We start from the raw sequence: 14,913 nt of genomic DNA on the forward strand, positions 1-14,913 counted from the left end.
TCAACCAAAAACATTTTTTGCTGATGGCATTAAAAAGTTGGTCCGACGCTGGGAAAATTGCATCGCAAAGGAAGGTGACTATGTAGAAAAATGATGTCATTTTGTTTTGAAATTCTTAATAAATAGAGTTTAAAAAAGTGCAGAAACTTTTTTTTAACAATCCTCATATATACCATGATTGAGAAGAAATAACTTCAACTTGAAAAATTCCAACCGTATTCTTTAATGGAACAACTTCCAGGAGAAACTGGCTTGTACGTGTGGGTTCCGGAAAGACATACGGAACTTCTGGGCCCATTCCATAACAGATTGCTCCAACAGCTCCAAGTGACCCTGCAATCCCCTGACAACCAGCCAGCCATTATAAAGGGGAGCAAAAAGGCATTTTTCCAATTATCCCTCATGTCCTGAAGTTGTGCTGGTGCCCCTGGAGTGGATATTTCCAGGGTTCCAAAATCAATATTTTGGTATAGTGCCCTCTGTCAATGGTGGTATGGCCAGTGTCTTGGCCTTGTCAGCACCAAATGGATCAACTTCCATCCTTCGCTAAGCTAACTGAAATACAATTGCATACTTTGCCTTCCCGGTCACCTTTAACATCCTAAATTATCTTGTGAATTATCATTTACATTTTATTACTTATTATTTGGATGATGACTTTGTCCAAGGTGACTTACAACTTACAAATGGTTATGTTTCTTTTCTTTTGTTTTTCCAATTGGAGCACAGGCAGGTGAAGGTTATTGCTAATGTCAGTAGTGGCATTGGAGCCCACAATCTCAGCATTTAAAGTCCAAAATCCTTAACCACTATCTAACACTCTTCAGTCCTGCTTTAAATGAAAGGATTTTAAAACAAAGTCCGGTAATTGACTATTTCCTGTCAAATTATGCTGTGCATATACGAGAAAGAATTTCAGCAATGACATTGAAAAGAATTCAGTAATAAACTGGGTCAAATTGAATTAATTATAGCTCAGATTATTCAACATTCAAACGCCCAGCAATGCTCATGATCCTCTTTAATTTCAGATAAAATATTGCTAGCAGCTTATCGCCCCTTGATCATTTAAAATCAGAGGAAACATTAGGGAATGCTGAAGACAGCGTTTGTGGAAGCTTTTAGTGTCTGTGACACAGGGGTTAAGTAGTGTGATGTTAACAAATGTAATTTCCTTCATTGATGATTATGGTAGATGTCCAACACCTACTACATATCTGAGGTGATTTATAAATTCAGGATACACGGCAAGTATTTTTATACAGTTAATTCATCTCATTTCATTTGTCACCGATTCTGTTCATAACTTTCATGGACAGAATTTCTAGGTGCAGCCAGGGTGTTGAGGGGGTCCAGTTTGGTGGACTCCGGATTGGGTCACTGCTTTTTGCAGATGATGTTGTCCTGTTTGATCTTCAGCTCTCTCTGAATTGGTTCGCAGCCGAGTGTGAAGCAACTGGGAATGGAATCAGCACCTCTGAATCCGAGACCATGGTTCTCAGCTGGAAAAGGGTGGAGCGCCCTCTCAGGGTTGGGAGCGAGATCCTGCCCCAAGTGAAGGAGTTTAAGTATCTCGGGGTCGTGGTAAAAAGGAGCTGAGCCGTAAGGCCAAGGTCTCAATTTACCAGTCGATCTACGTTCCTACCCTCACCTATGGTCATGAGCTATGAGTAGTGACCGAAAGAAAGAGATTGCAAATATAAGTGGCTGAAATGAGTTTCCTCTGCAGGGTGTCTGGGCTTTCCCTTAAAGATAGGGTGAGAAGCTCAGTCATCTGGAAGGGGCTCAGGGTAGAGCCGCTGCTCTACCCTGCATCGAGAGGAGTCAGATGAGGTGACTCGGGCATCTGATCAGGATGCCTCCTGGACATCTCCCTGGTGAGTTGTTCCAGGCATGTCCAACCAGGAGGAGGCCCCTGGGAAGACCCAGAACATGCTGGAGGGACTATGTCTCTGGCCTGGGAACACCTCAGGATTCCCCCAGAAGAGCTAGTAGAATTGGCTGGGGAGCGGGAAGTCTGGGAATCTCTGCTCAAGCTGCTGCCCCCGCGACCCGACCTCTGATAAGCGGAAGAGGATGGATGGATGATTCAGAGGATGTTGTTAAGTGACTTATCTAAAGTTATACACTGATTTAGAAGTGAGTAGTGAACCAACAGCCTTGGGGTTTAAGATCCAGTACCATAGACATCCTGACATGGCATTTTTATTCAGACTGTTTACAAAGTTTAAACATCCATCTCTAGAACATAACTAATTTGACAAACGATTGGAGACCACTCAGTCCATCAAGTTCATTTGTTTAGCTAATAGCTAAACTGCCCCAGTATCTCACCCAGATACTTCTTAAAAATTGTTAAGGCTTCTACTTCAACTCCATGACTCAGTGATTAGTTCCAGATTCCCACAACTCTTTGCGTAAAGAAGTGCTACCTGGCTTCAGTCCTAAATGCTCTTCCCCTTAATTTCCAACGACATCCTCAAGTATGGGATATACGTTAAGATGGAAGATTGTGAAGACCTGGATTACTTCTGCATGTAGTCTCTTATGTTCAAGACTAAACAATTAATTCTCTGGGTCTGTCAAAGTATGACATCAACAACAACAACAACAACATTTATTTATATAGCACATTTTCATACAAACAGTAGCTCAAAGTGCTTTACATATTAAAGAATAGAAAAATGAAAGACATAATTATAAAAAATAAATCAACATTAACATCGAATAAGAGTAAGGTTCAATGGCCAGGGGACAGAAAAACAAAAACTCCAGACGGCTGGAGAAAAAATAAAATCTGTAGGGATTCCAGACCATGATACCGCCCAGTCCCCTCTGGGCATTCTACCTAACATAAATGAAACAGTCCTCTTTGGATTTAGGATTCTCACGGAAGGGCTTGATGATGATGATGGTCACGTAGACTTCTTCCTTTTAATCCGTCCATCATTGTTGGAGCATCATGAAGCTTTGAGTAGGTGGAGGTGGCGCAGGCCACCACCACAAAGAAACCGGAAAAAGAAACAGAAAAGAGAGTTGGGGTCAGTACCGATTTTAGAGCCACCACGAATAGTTGTTATGATGAATTGAACATACAGAGTATCAGGATTAAGTTAAATTACGATTAAAATGAAGTTATAAAAAGGCCATGTTAAAGTAATGTGTTTTCAGCAGTGTTTTAAAGTGCTCTACTGTATCAGCCTGGCGAATTCCTATTGGCAGGCTATTCCAGATTTTAGGTGCATAACAGCAGAAGGCCGCCTCACCACTTCTTTTAAGTTTTGTTCTTGGAATTCTAAGGAGACACTCATTTGAGGATCTGAGGTTACGATTTGGAATATAAGGTGTCAGACATTCCGATATATAAGATGGGGCGAGATTATTTAAGGCTTTATAAACCATAAGCAGAATTTTAAAGTCAATTCTGAATGACACAGGTAACCAGTGTAGTGACATCAAAACTGTGATGTGCTCGGATTTTCTTTTCCTAGTTAGGATTCTAGCAGCTGCATTCTGCACTCGTTGCAAACGATTTATATCTTTTTTGGGTAGTCCTGAGAGGAGTGCGTTACAGTAATCTAGTCGACTGAAAACAAACGCGTGAACTAATTTCTCAGCATCTTTCAGTGATATAAGAGGTCTAACTTTACTTATGTTTCTTAAGTGAAAAATGCTGTCCTAATGATCTGATTAATATGTGATTTAAAATTCAGATTACAGTCAACAATCACCCCTAAGCTTTTTACCTCCGTCTTGACTTTTAATCCTAATGTATCCAGTTTATTTCTAATAGCCTCATTGTATCCATTATTGCTGATCACTAAAATTTCAGTTTTCTCTTTATTTAACTTGAGAAAATTACTATTCATCCATTCTGAGATACTAGTCAGACATTGTGTTAGTGAATCAATAGAATCGGGTCATCAGGTGCTATTGATAAGTACAGCTGTGTGTCATCAGCATAGCTGTGGTAGCTCACGTTGTGCCCTGAGATAATCTGACCTAACGGAAGCATGTAGATTGAGAATAACAGCGGACCCAGGATAGAGCCTTGTGGAACACCATATTGGATATCATGTGTCTTCGAGTTGTAATTCCCACAACTAACAAAATATTTTCTCCCTGTCAGGTAGGATTCAAACCAATTTAAGACACTGCCAGAGAGGCCCACCCATTGACTAAGGCGATTTCTAAGAATGTTGTGATCAATGGTGTCAAATGCAGCACTCAGATCTAAGAGGATGAGAACAGATAAATGGCCTCTGTCTGCATTTACCCGCAAGTCATTTACTACTTTAACGAGTGCAGTTTCTGTGCTGTGATTTGTTCTAAAACCTGACTGAAATTTATCAAGAATAGCATGTTTATTTAGGTGGTCATTTAACTGCATAATGACTGCCTTCTCTAGAACTTTACTTAAGAAGGCAGGTTAGAGATGGGTCTAAAATTTTCAAGAGCTGAGGGGTCAAGATTATGTTTCTTAAGTAGGGGTTTAACTACAGCAGTCTTAAGACAGTCTGGGAAGACCCCAGTATCTAGTGACGAATTTACTATGTCAAGAACATTATCAATTAGCACGCCTGATACTTCTTTGAAAAACCTTGTTGGTATCGGGTCAAGGACGCAGGTGGAGGGTTTTAATTGAGATATTATTTTTGTAAATCAGGTAAATCTATCCTAGTGAAAGAGTTTAATTTGTTTATAACAGGATGTTGGGGTTTAGGGGATCCTTAGTGTTGGGGAGATATACTATGTTATTTCTAATATCATTAATTTTTGATTGAAAATACAGCGACAGCCTCACAGGTTTCACTGGAAGCACTTAGGAGGCATTCCTTTGAGCTACCTGGGTTTAGTAGGTGATCAATTGTTGAAAATAAGACTCTAGGATTACTAGCATTGTTATTTATAATCTTGAGAAATAGCAGCGTCTCTCAAGACGGACAGTGTTATTGTATTCTGTTATTTTGACTTTTAATATTTCGTGGTGGATAGTAAGTTTAGTCTTCCTCCATTGACGCTCAGCTCTACGGCATGTTCTCTTTAAATCAGACACTCTTTGGGTCTTCCATGGTATACCAATGCTAGAAGATTTTTTCACTGTCTTTTCAGGTGCAACTATGTCAACAGCAGCTCTCACTTTAGAATTAAATCTTTCCACCTTACTATTTACATTGTCCTCGCTATTATAGCTGGCACTATAAACGGACTGATTGCTTAAAATGTTTGTAAGTTTTAAAGCTGCTGACGAATCAAAGAAGCGTTTTTAACAATATGCTTCTCATGAGTGTTTTTATCATTATTTCTATATTAAAAGTAGAAGAAAATGGTCTGATAGACCAATATCAATGATCTGTTTTATATCAACTTTCAGTCCTTTAGTAATCACTAAGTCTAATGTATGACCTGCTTTATGTGTAGGCTGATTTATGAGTTGTCTCAAATCAAAAGAATCCAGGAGGTTCATAAATTCTTTTACTTTTAGATCACACTGATTATCTATATGAAAATTAAAGTCGCCAACTATTAGGAGTGTGTCATAATTAGTAATTAAAATTGACATTAAGTCAGAGAATTCCTCATAAAACGACGCGTTATATTTAGGAGGTCTATACACGGATAGTACTAGAACTTGAGAATCTCCATGAATAACAACGGCGAGATACTCAAAGGACTTGAACTTACCAAAACTGACATCTTTACATTTTAATCGGCTCGAGTAAATGTTAGCCAATCCGCCCCCCCTTTTTCCCTGGCGGTTTGCATGAGTAAAACTGTAATCCGGAGGCGCAGATTCGATTAAAACTGACGCGGCATCTGAATTCAGCCACGTTTCATTTAGTGCAATAAGATCTATTTTTTTATCACTAATAAGATCGTTGATAAAAAACGTTTTGTTAGTTAAAGCTCTGACATTTAATAGTGCCATATTTAATGTTTCGGAGGTGCAGAGATGAGTACTATGTGCGTTATTGTTATTTGGAATAGGAACTAAATTATTTTATATTTCCATAAGTCCCATGATGCTCTTGTCTGTTCTCCTCTGCACAGCTTCAGGTGCTGCTATGTCTTTCTTGTAGTATGGTGACCAGAACTGCACATAATACTTCAGAAACCATCTCACTAGTGCATTATACAGTCTAAGAATAGCGTCCCTTGATTTATATTTAACAGTTACTATGGTATAACCTAACATTTTATTTGTCTATTTAGCAGATGCTGCACATTGTTTAGATGATGAAAATGTTGTTATCAATATAAACTCCTAAATCTTTTTCAGAGGTTGCCTTCTGAATGCCATTAATCTTGTATTTATAATTGAATCTCCTTTTACTCACATGTCGCAATTTGTATTTCCAAGTGTTCACCTAGTATTGAAGGTTGTCTTCTTGAATTGTTTTCTGCCTCCTCAGTGTCTGCCATCCCTCAAATTTTAGTTTCCTCTGCGAATTTCACATGTTTACTTACTATATCAGAATCAATGTTATTAATATAAATCAAAAAAAGTAATGGTCCAAGGATAGATCCCTGAGGGACTCCACTGATGACTTTTCCACATTCTCATCTTGCCTCTACTCTTTGTCTCCTGCTAGTTAACCCATTAGATCTAGTTTTATAGGTTAACTCTGATGCCTTCAGCTTCTAGTTTCAAAATTATTTAAAAGTGTGAAAATATGTACACACCAATATAATAGGAAAAGGCATATGGCAAAAAAAAAATCTGATTTATAAAAAATGATGTATGCACATTTCTGTTTCTATTTACTTTTACAAACCACATGAGTGTATGTAAATGCACCTTGAACGTTGCCCTTAAAACACCCCTATATGGAGTATGCCAATCAACCTCATACATATGCAATCATGATGCTGTAGAACTTGATTGGCTGGTAGATCAGCCTCTCACCTGCTACATTTGGCACTGCCCCCTACATTCAGGACTATCTGGTTGTGTTCTACAACTGAGAGCAAAAGACCATATGTGGCATTATAGCACCTCTCTTTTGTGTTCTGGGGCTCAAGGATAGGCATAAGGAGCTATCGTCTGGCACATGTAATGATATGATTGCTGTTAGAATGAAGAGTACAGGCCATATAAAACACTGTGGGTTCAGCCAGTTACCTTACCAAGCCAGCCATCATGAACAGTATCGTCAGATCTGCCAAAGTGTCAAAATAAATTAATCACAGGCATCACAGATGACTTTTGCGTTAATAGAATGAACTGTTCATGGTTACCAAAAGTAGCTTCGTTCCTGCTAGATGCCCTTATTGCAATATGAGTGCAGTAAATTTCTCTGATTACGATGGGAGAGCCGGGCACTGCTACACAACACCTTTTCATGTTGGAAAAACATGTTATGTTTTATGTATGTGCACCACACCATACGAAAACTGGATACAATGGCTTCCAGCACAGCAGGCAGGATGGAATGAAGCTTGGCAGAGATATTCCTGACTTGCCAACCAGTTCCCTAAAAAGTGACAGCAGGTCAACTTATGAAAAACCACAAAAGCCCTTCAGTGCAAATACGCAGCATTGGCCCTCTTAAAAGGGAACTAAAAGAGAGTTTGAGGCTTAATGTGTTTGTCACATCAACTCACATTCTAATGATGACTCAGTGATATGAACTGTGATGATTATCAATCATCATTGGCTACATTTCCCTACTTGATCAAGGGCATCTTTTCCCAGTTTCTCCGAAATGTTGCAAATGCATGGGTCAGAGTAATATATGCACAAGCTTTTGTGTCAAGTTTTCTTTTGTAGATCCTGACATTACATATGGGAAGTTGCATATTTCAGGCTTCTTTTGGTTTTATAAATAACTTAATAATAACCTCCTTGGACTTGTACCCTACATATCAGGGTGCTATATAACCTGACATTCTGCTATGCTTGTTAATGGCTTCTGAAGACAGTCTGACAGTTGATTAGCATCAAGTCCACTATGACTCCTAAATCCTTCTCATAACGTGTACTTTTGATTTTCAGACCTCCCCTTGTGTATTCAAACCAAATGTTTTTACTTCCTATGTGTAATATTTTACATTTACTGACATAAAATTGTATGTGCCACAAATCTACCCAAACCTGTATGCTGTCCAAGTGCCTAGAGCTAAAGCCAATTGGGAACGCTGTCTGCCCTAGAGAGTTTCTTATCTGGGCCAGGAAATTACAATTCTGGCCTGTTTCCTGTAGTTCTTTTTGAAGATCTCACCAGTTTTGCTCTTTTATGGTGGCAGGCTGACAAACAGAAATAGGGACATTTGTGCTATCAACACAAAAGAAAGCGGTTTAGTTCTATCTGGAAGCATTTAAATGTGTCAGATCCCATCAATCTGCCTCCCATTTACTATTTAAATAAAGAACACTACTTCTTCTTCTTCTTCTTCGTCTTCTTTCGGCTGCTCCCATTAGGGGTTACCACAGTGGATCATCTTCTTCCATATCTTTCTGTCCTCTGCATCTTGTTCTGTTACACCCATCACCTTCACTCTACTAAAGAAGAACAACAACAACATTTATTTATATAGCACATTTTCATACAAAAAATGTAGCTCAAAGTGCTTTATATAATGAAGAAAAGAAAAATAAAAGGCACAGTAAGAAAAATAAGTCAACACTAATTAACAAAAAATAAGAGTAAGGTCTGATGGCCAGGGAGGACAGAAAAAACAAAAAAAAAACTCTGGAGACTCTAGAGAAAAAAAAATAAATCTGCAGGGGTTCCAGACCATGAGACCACCCAGCCCCCTCTGGGCATTCTACCTCACATAAATGAAACAGTCCTCTTTGGATTTAGGGTTCTCATGGAAGGACTTGATGATGATGGTCATGTAGACTTGTAGAAAGAAGAAAATCACCTCATTCATTTTCTGTCACATGTAGACATTTTGTTGAGTTTTCAGGTGTGTTCTGGTAGTTTGATCCCCACTTTGCCAATTAGGATGACAATCTTGGGAACCAAAATCCTAAAATGCATTGGAAACAGAAAGAAATTTAAAGCTCCTCAGCCCTTGTAGAGTGCATCTCCTTAACCTGTTCTGTAGGAATTAAGAAACAGAAACAGGTGTTGGTAGGCAACGGCAGGGTGTTGGGGGACGGAATGGTGTTTTTATTGTGTCCTCATGTTGAAAATATGCAGTATGTCACATTTTGTAAAAAATGCAATGCTGTTCCTCCCTTTGATGAGAACAAGAGGCATAACAAGAATTGATCTTACAGTTGGACAACAGATTACATGCATTATGAAGAAAAGCAAACACGGAATTTTGAATGAGGTTTTAGGGAACAATATTCCTTGTTTTCCAATTTAAAAAAAAAAAGCTCTTAAAACCTTCAAAAACTTTTGTGAGTTTCAACAAGTTTTGCAATTGTGAAGTCACCTACAGAACAAATTTAGGCATTTCATGGAACTGTATGTGAATCAAAGGTTGCCTGTTTCATTCATCACTACCTGTCGGCCAGTGCTGAGAATTAATGTGGCCAATATTCGGTATAAAGCAGGGTGGTGGTTGTAGCATTCATATATTTTCAAATGTACATGGTTCAGTGAAATTCTTATTTTCATGTCTGACCAAAACTCAACATATTACTATTTTTCAACACCATGATTAAATAGGGATGTATTAAAATACAGAACTTCATTCTAATTAGTAGTAGTTATAGTAATAATAATAATAATTCTTTACATTTATACAGCATTTTTGTCAACACTCAAAGTGCTTTTCATGGTGAGTGGGGAGTCACTTCAACCATCACTGATTTGTAGCACACACCTAAATGATGCGACGGCAGCCATTATTGCGCCAGTACACTCACCACACATTAGCTATGGGGTGGTGAAGTGGTGACAGAGACAGATGGCCTATTAGAGATAGAGGATGATTAGAAATACAAAATGACTAGACCATGGTAGGCAATTTAGCCAGGGCACCCCAATACACCCTGCTTTTTATGAAGGATGCCCAGGGGTCCTTAATGACTACAGAGAGTAGGGACCTCAATTTTACGTCTTATCTGAAGAACAGCACCATATTTACAGCACAGCGTCCCCGTCACTGCACTGAGCCATTGAGGTCCACATTCAGCTCACAGGGTAAGCGCCCCCTGCTGGCCTTACCAAGACCTCTTACAGCAGCAATCCAAGCCTTTGCTAGACGGACTCCCATCCAAGTACTGGCTGTGCTTGAACATGCTTAGCTTCAGGTGGATAACCTCTTCTGAAACGCATGTGGAAAGGCCTAAATTAGTTTACCTGATGCATTAAGGACAGGTAATTCAATCTATGGTTGCTGGAGGCTACAGACTAGCTGGACACAACCTTGGGTGGAGCACCAACTTGTCTAATGTGTGTGACTTCACAAAACATTTGTAGGGTCAAATGCAGAATGTGGTTCTCTTGAAACACACAAGTTTTAATGATTGAAGAACATTTAAAGCACAACTTCTTACTGCTCTACCACAGAGCTGACCTATACATACTCAGTCTAGCAGGACAATTGACGTCATGTAAGTAGTGTTAGAGCACCTCTGGACTGTGGGAGGAATCCAGTTTATAGTGAGGAAGTCAACATGCATAGTGGAAAAATGAGCAAACTCCACACTTAAGACCCCCTCCAGACAGAATTTGAATCTGAGGACATGCTGGCTCTGCGCTGTACTGTTATATTACCAGAATAAGCAAATTGTTTTATATTTGTTACAAGCAAAGCAAGCAGCCATTCTGTTTACAAAATTAAATTTCACTCTCAAGAGTAAACATAATGGCCACATTACTGTCAGTATTAAATATGCATTATTGGATGAACCAACGACTGAAAAGACAAAAACTGCATGAATAATATTAGAGACAAATCCTTTAGTCTCTAGAATGTATGGTTGGCAAGTGTTTAGTGGATTCAGCATACTGGGTTTGAATCCTGAACCCAGTCTGTGTGGAATTTGCATGTTCTCTCTGTTTGTCTGTGTATTATCTGATGGGTACTCCAGCTTTCATCTCTCACCCCCAAATGTGTAAATGGCAGATCTAAACTGGCCCTTTGTAGGTGTGAGCTTGAGTGTTTTCTGTGTTGATGTCCCATCTAGGGTTGGTTCTTGTTTGGAGCAGGTCTGAATTGGATTAATTGGGTTTGAGACTTTTCTTGTGAATTTATATTATTATTTTGGGGTGCAATGGTGACACAGTGGAAGAGCCCATACCTTGTACTAAGGACGCTGGACATTTTCCTGTTTCCTTTCACAGCCCAGAAAAATATAGGTTGTCATGTTAAGTTGGCATCTGATGAGTAATTGTCAAATGTATAGTTTTGGCTGTATCTTACAACGTTTCTTATCCTTCTGTAAAATACAAAATTAAAAAGATCTACCGTAGATACTAGCGTATTAGTCGATCTTACAGATAAGTCTAGTGTATTTTTAAGCCGAAAATTACGAAATTTGTTTTGACCAGCGTATAAGTCGAGGGTAAAACTTGGGTTTTTTCATGGCCCGTTGTCTTAATAAGTACGGTCTTCTCACCAATACCTGCTACAGTTCAATTCCCTGGCATATCAAATGTCATTGGCGTTTCATCCATGTTACCAAAGTCATGCCTTTGTCTTTGCTTGATAATAAATTTATGAAAGGAACTGACCTTTTCTTCTAGATCTTTCGGCAGCTTCTGCGCCATTTTTGTTCACTGACGAAGGCACAGCCCATATCTGTTCATAAACCGCGTACACCAGCCAGCCGATGCTTGAAATTCCAACAAAGGCTTACGTGGTGTTATGGGTCCACAGTTCTCTTAGCAAAGACCGTTTTAGTTTTTAAATAAATAATCACCACGCTCGTGACTAAGCGAGACGCAGGGTGATCTGCGGTGTGGGCGTTTCTCACCTAGTGCACAGGTGACGGACTGCCCACATCCGTGATTGTTCCTGTGGCTAATGTGCTGCAGCTGCTATGTCCTCTCAGCATATAAAGAGAAGCGCGAGTCAGTTAGAGAGGAAGGAAAAATGGAGTAAAAAAAAACAAGGAAGAGAAAGAAAGACGGAGGTGACTGGAGAAAGCAGGAGAGAGAGAGAGAGAGAGGGAGGGAGACGGTGTGAGTGGGCGAGCGAGCGAGCGAACGAGTGCTCGCAGGCAGCTGTGTGGACGCCTGGGTGTTAGGCCGGGTTTTTAAAGGATTGTTTTTCTATTTTATTGATTTTTAAACCTCCACGTTTGCTTTATGGATTATTTATTTAATGAAGAGTTATTTTGAATCACTGCACTGTTTACTTTGAACACTGATTTTGATTGACTGTTTTAAATAAAAGCACTGTGCACTGTGCCATTACCCAAATTCTATGGAAAATTGTGTTGCCCTGTGGATAAGTCGACCCTGTTTTTTTGAATGAATTTTAAGGCATAAATTTTTCAACTTATACACGAGTATCTATCTATCTATCTATCTATCTATCTATCTATCTATCTATCTATCTATCTATCTATCTATCTATCTATCTATCTATCTATCTATCTATCTATCTATCTATCTGTTTGCCTTCTTCTTATTATGATGATGATGATGATGATGTAGTCACATGTACAGATCCCACTGAAATGGTTTCTTGCATGAACAACGAACATATCTCATTGCCACTCACTGGTGCCATGAAAACCAGAATGTTGTCTACCACATAACTTGTTCAATGTTAACTCTTGCTTACACACCACCTGTTTAGTTTTGTATCCTTGTGGAAGAAATCTTGAGAAAAACTCCAGTAAAGTTGATTATTAAAGAGCCCAACAAGTGCTTTTTCATTTAATGAATTAAAGTGGCATTGAGTAGAAAATAGATTAGCGGTTAGCGCCGCTGTTTCATGCACCTAGCGTTCTGAATTGAAATCCTGTATCTGTTTGCTGTCCATGTGAAGTCTGTATGTTCTCCCTGCTGTATTTGTGGGATTTTCTACCACATTTACAAAGACGTGTGTGGTTTGTGAGCCAGTGAATCCAATTTGAGCCCTGTGCTGGACTGTTTCCTACCCAATGCTGCCAGGACTCTGACCGGCTGATGTGTATGATGCCAGAATAAGAAGAAGAAAAACTTTGAAAAGATGTTGCTGTGTTTGAGGTTCTAGTGTAATATATGCTGAAAAAATCATCTTAGAAGCAACAATAATATTGTCTAAGAATATATTTACACACATTGGGTATATATGCAAGTAAGAATTTTACTGTATTCTGTACATGTGGCAGTACTACTGCTACTTCTACTTTACTGTTAACATTTCATTAGCCATGTTATCTGAAGGTCATTTACACGTCCTAAATAGCTAACATAATATTGTCAAACTCATTTAATCCTATTCAGCATCCCACACAACGCACACAACAGATCAGTTTGGCGTCATCCATCAACTCAACATTAGGATGCTGAATAAAAAAAACAGAACCCTGAGAAAATTCATACAATCACAGGCAGAACCTGCAAAATCTTTCAAGAATTCAAAGTGTTATTTCAACCCTGAATACTAAATCTGTAAGGTGGCAGCACTAATAATCACTGTGCCAACCTTATGCATATGAGATTCACTTTGTATGTGTCTGACTGAACCAAAGGTGATTCTCTTTGGTCACACCGGCCTGAAATTAGCATGTATTTGTTTGAAGATAATTTCACCTTACCAGAAGTGACCAGCACAATTGTTTGAAGCAGATCACCCTTTTACTGTAATAATTACACTTCATTTCAATGATCAACACAAAAAAAAGTATAATTTGCCCTACTTTTAATATGTCAGGCTATCCATTTATTGAATATCTTTTTGAACAGGCTTCTTTCAGTTGACCTGAAAAATTATGTACAGGGTTGTACTTCCTTCATCCCAGAAATGTCTTTAAGTATGAGTGCTTTAGAATTTAACATTACCAACAGAGCAGACATCTCCATCTACGAAACGCTTTCATTTAAACTGCTGCCTTCACTGAAGGTTATCATCAAATGCAACTGGGAACTGGTCAGTGAAATATCAACTGTACAGGAATTGTGGGAAAAGATAAAGGGTCCCATGATCCAATACTGGAGATGACAAGGCACTATATACTAGATAGATAGATAGATAGATAGATAGATAGATAGATAGATAGATAGATAGATATGAAAGGTGCTATATGATAGATAGATAGATAGATAGATAGATAGATAGATAGATAGATAGATAGATAGATAGATATGAAAGGTGCTATATGATAGATAGATAGATAGATAGATAGATAGATAGATAGATAGATAGATAGATAGATAGATAGATATGAAAGGTGCTATATGATAGATAGATAGATAGATAGATAGATAGATAGATAGATAGATAGATAGATAGATATGAAAGGTGCTATATGATAGATAGATAGATAGATAGATAGATAGATAGATAGATAGATAGATAGATAGATAGATAGATAGATAGATAGATAGATAGATAGATAGATAGACTGATTCTGCTTCATTAAACCTGTTGCTTTTGTTTCCCTTTAGGTGCCACCCTCAGCGTCATAGTGGATATTGATATCAACATATCAGTTATAATTTCTGCTTTCATTGCAATCTTTTACACCCTGGTTGGTGGATTATATTCTGTTGCCTATACAGATGTAGTGCAGCTTTTCTGCATTTTTTTAGGACTGGTAAGATTTCCTGTTACTGTTTTTTCAAACTGATATGTGGAATAAATATGTTCAGTCATTGACATAGGACACATAGGGATGTCCTAGACTTTTTGGCTTCTACTTTAAAGCATAACCTCCCTTGTCTTGTACTCCACACACCTGGTACGCTATGCTACCTAATATTGTATTAGGCTTCGTAATGGCATCTGAACATATCTGGAAAACTAGCCCGCTATGACCCCAAGGGCCTTTTTAAAGGACATGCTTTCAAGTTT

General features: G+C 38.6%; 1 protein-coding gene across 1 annotated transcript in view; it reads left to right on the top strand.

The window, feature by feature from the left end:
* The window catches only part of LOC120522836 (high-affinity choline transporter 1-like), a 51,744-nt gene that overhangs the window by 20,054 nt on the left and 16,777 nt on the right, over positions 1-14,913 (top strand). The window contains exon 5 of the mRNA XM_039743526.1: positions 14,508-14,656. Coding sequence (XP_039599460.1) covers positions 14,508-14,656 — 149 coding nt within the window. The remainder of the gene's footprint in view (positions 1-14,507; positions 14,657-14,913) is intronic.

Source organism: Polypterus senegalus, chromosome 2 (assembly GCF_016835505.1).
Source record: "Polypterus senegalus isolate Bchr_013 chromosome 2, ASM1683550v1, whole genome shotgun sequence".
NCBI classification, from domain to species: domain Eukaryota; kingdom Metazoa; phylum Chordata; class Cladistia; order Polypteriformes; family Polypteridae; genus Polypterus; species Polypterus senegalus.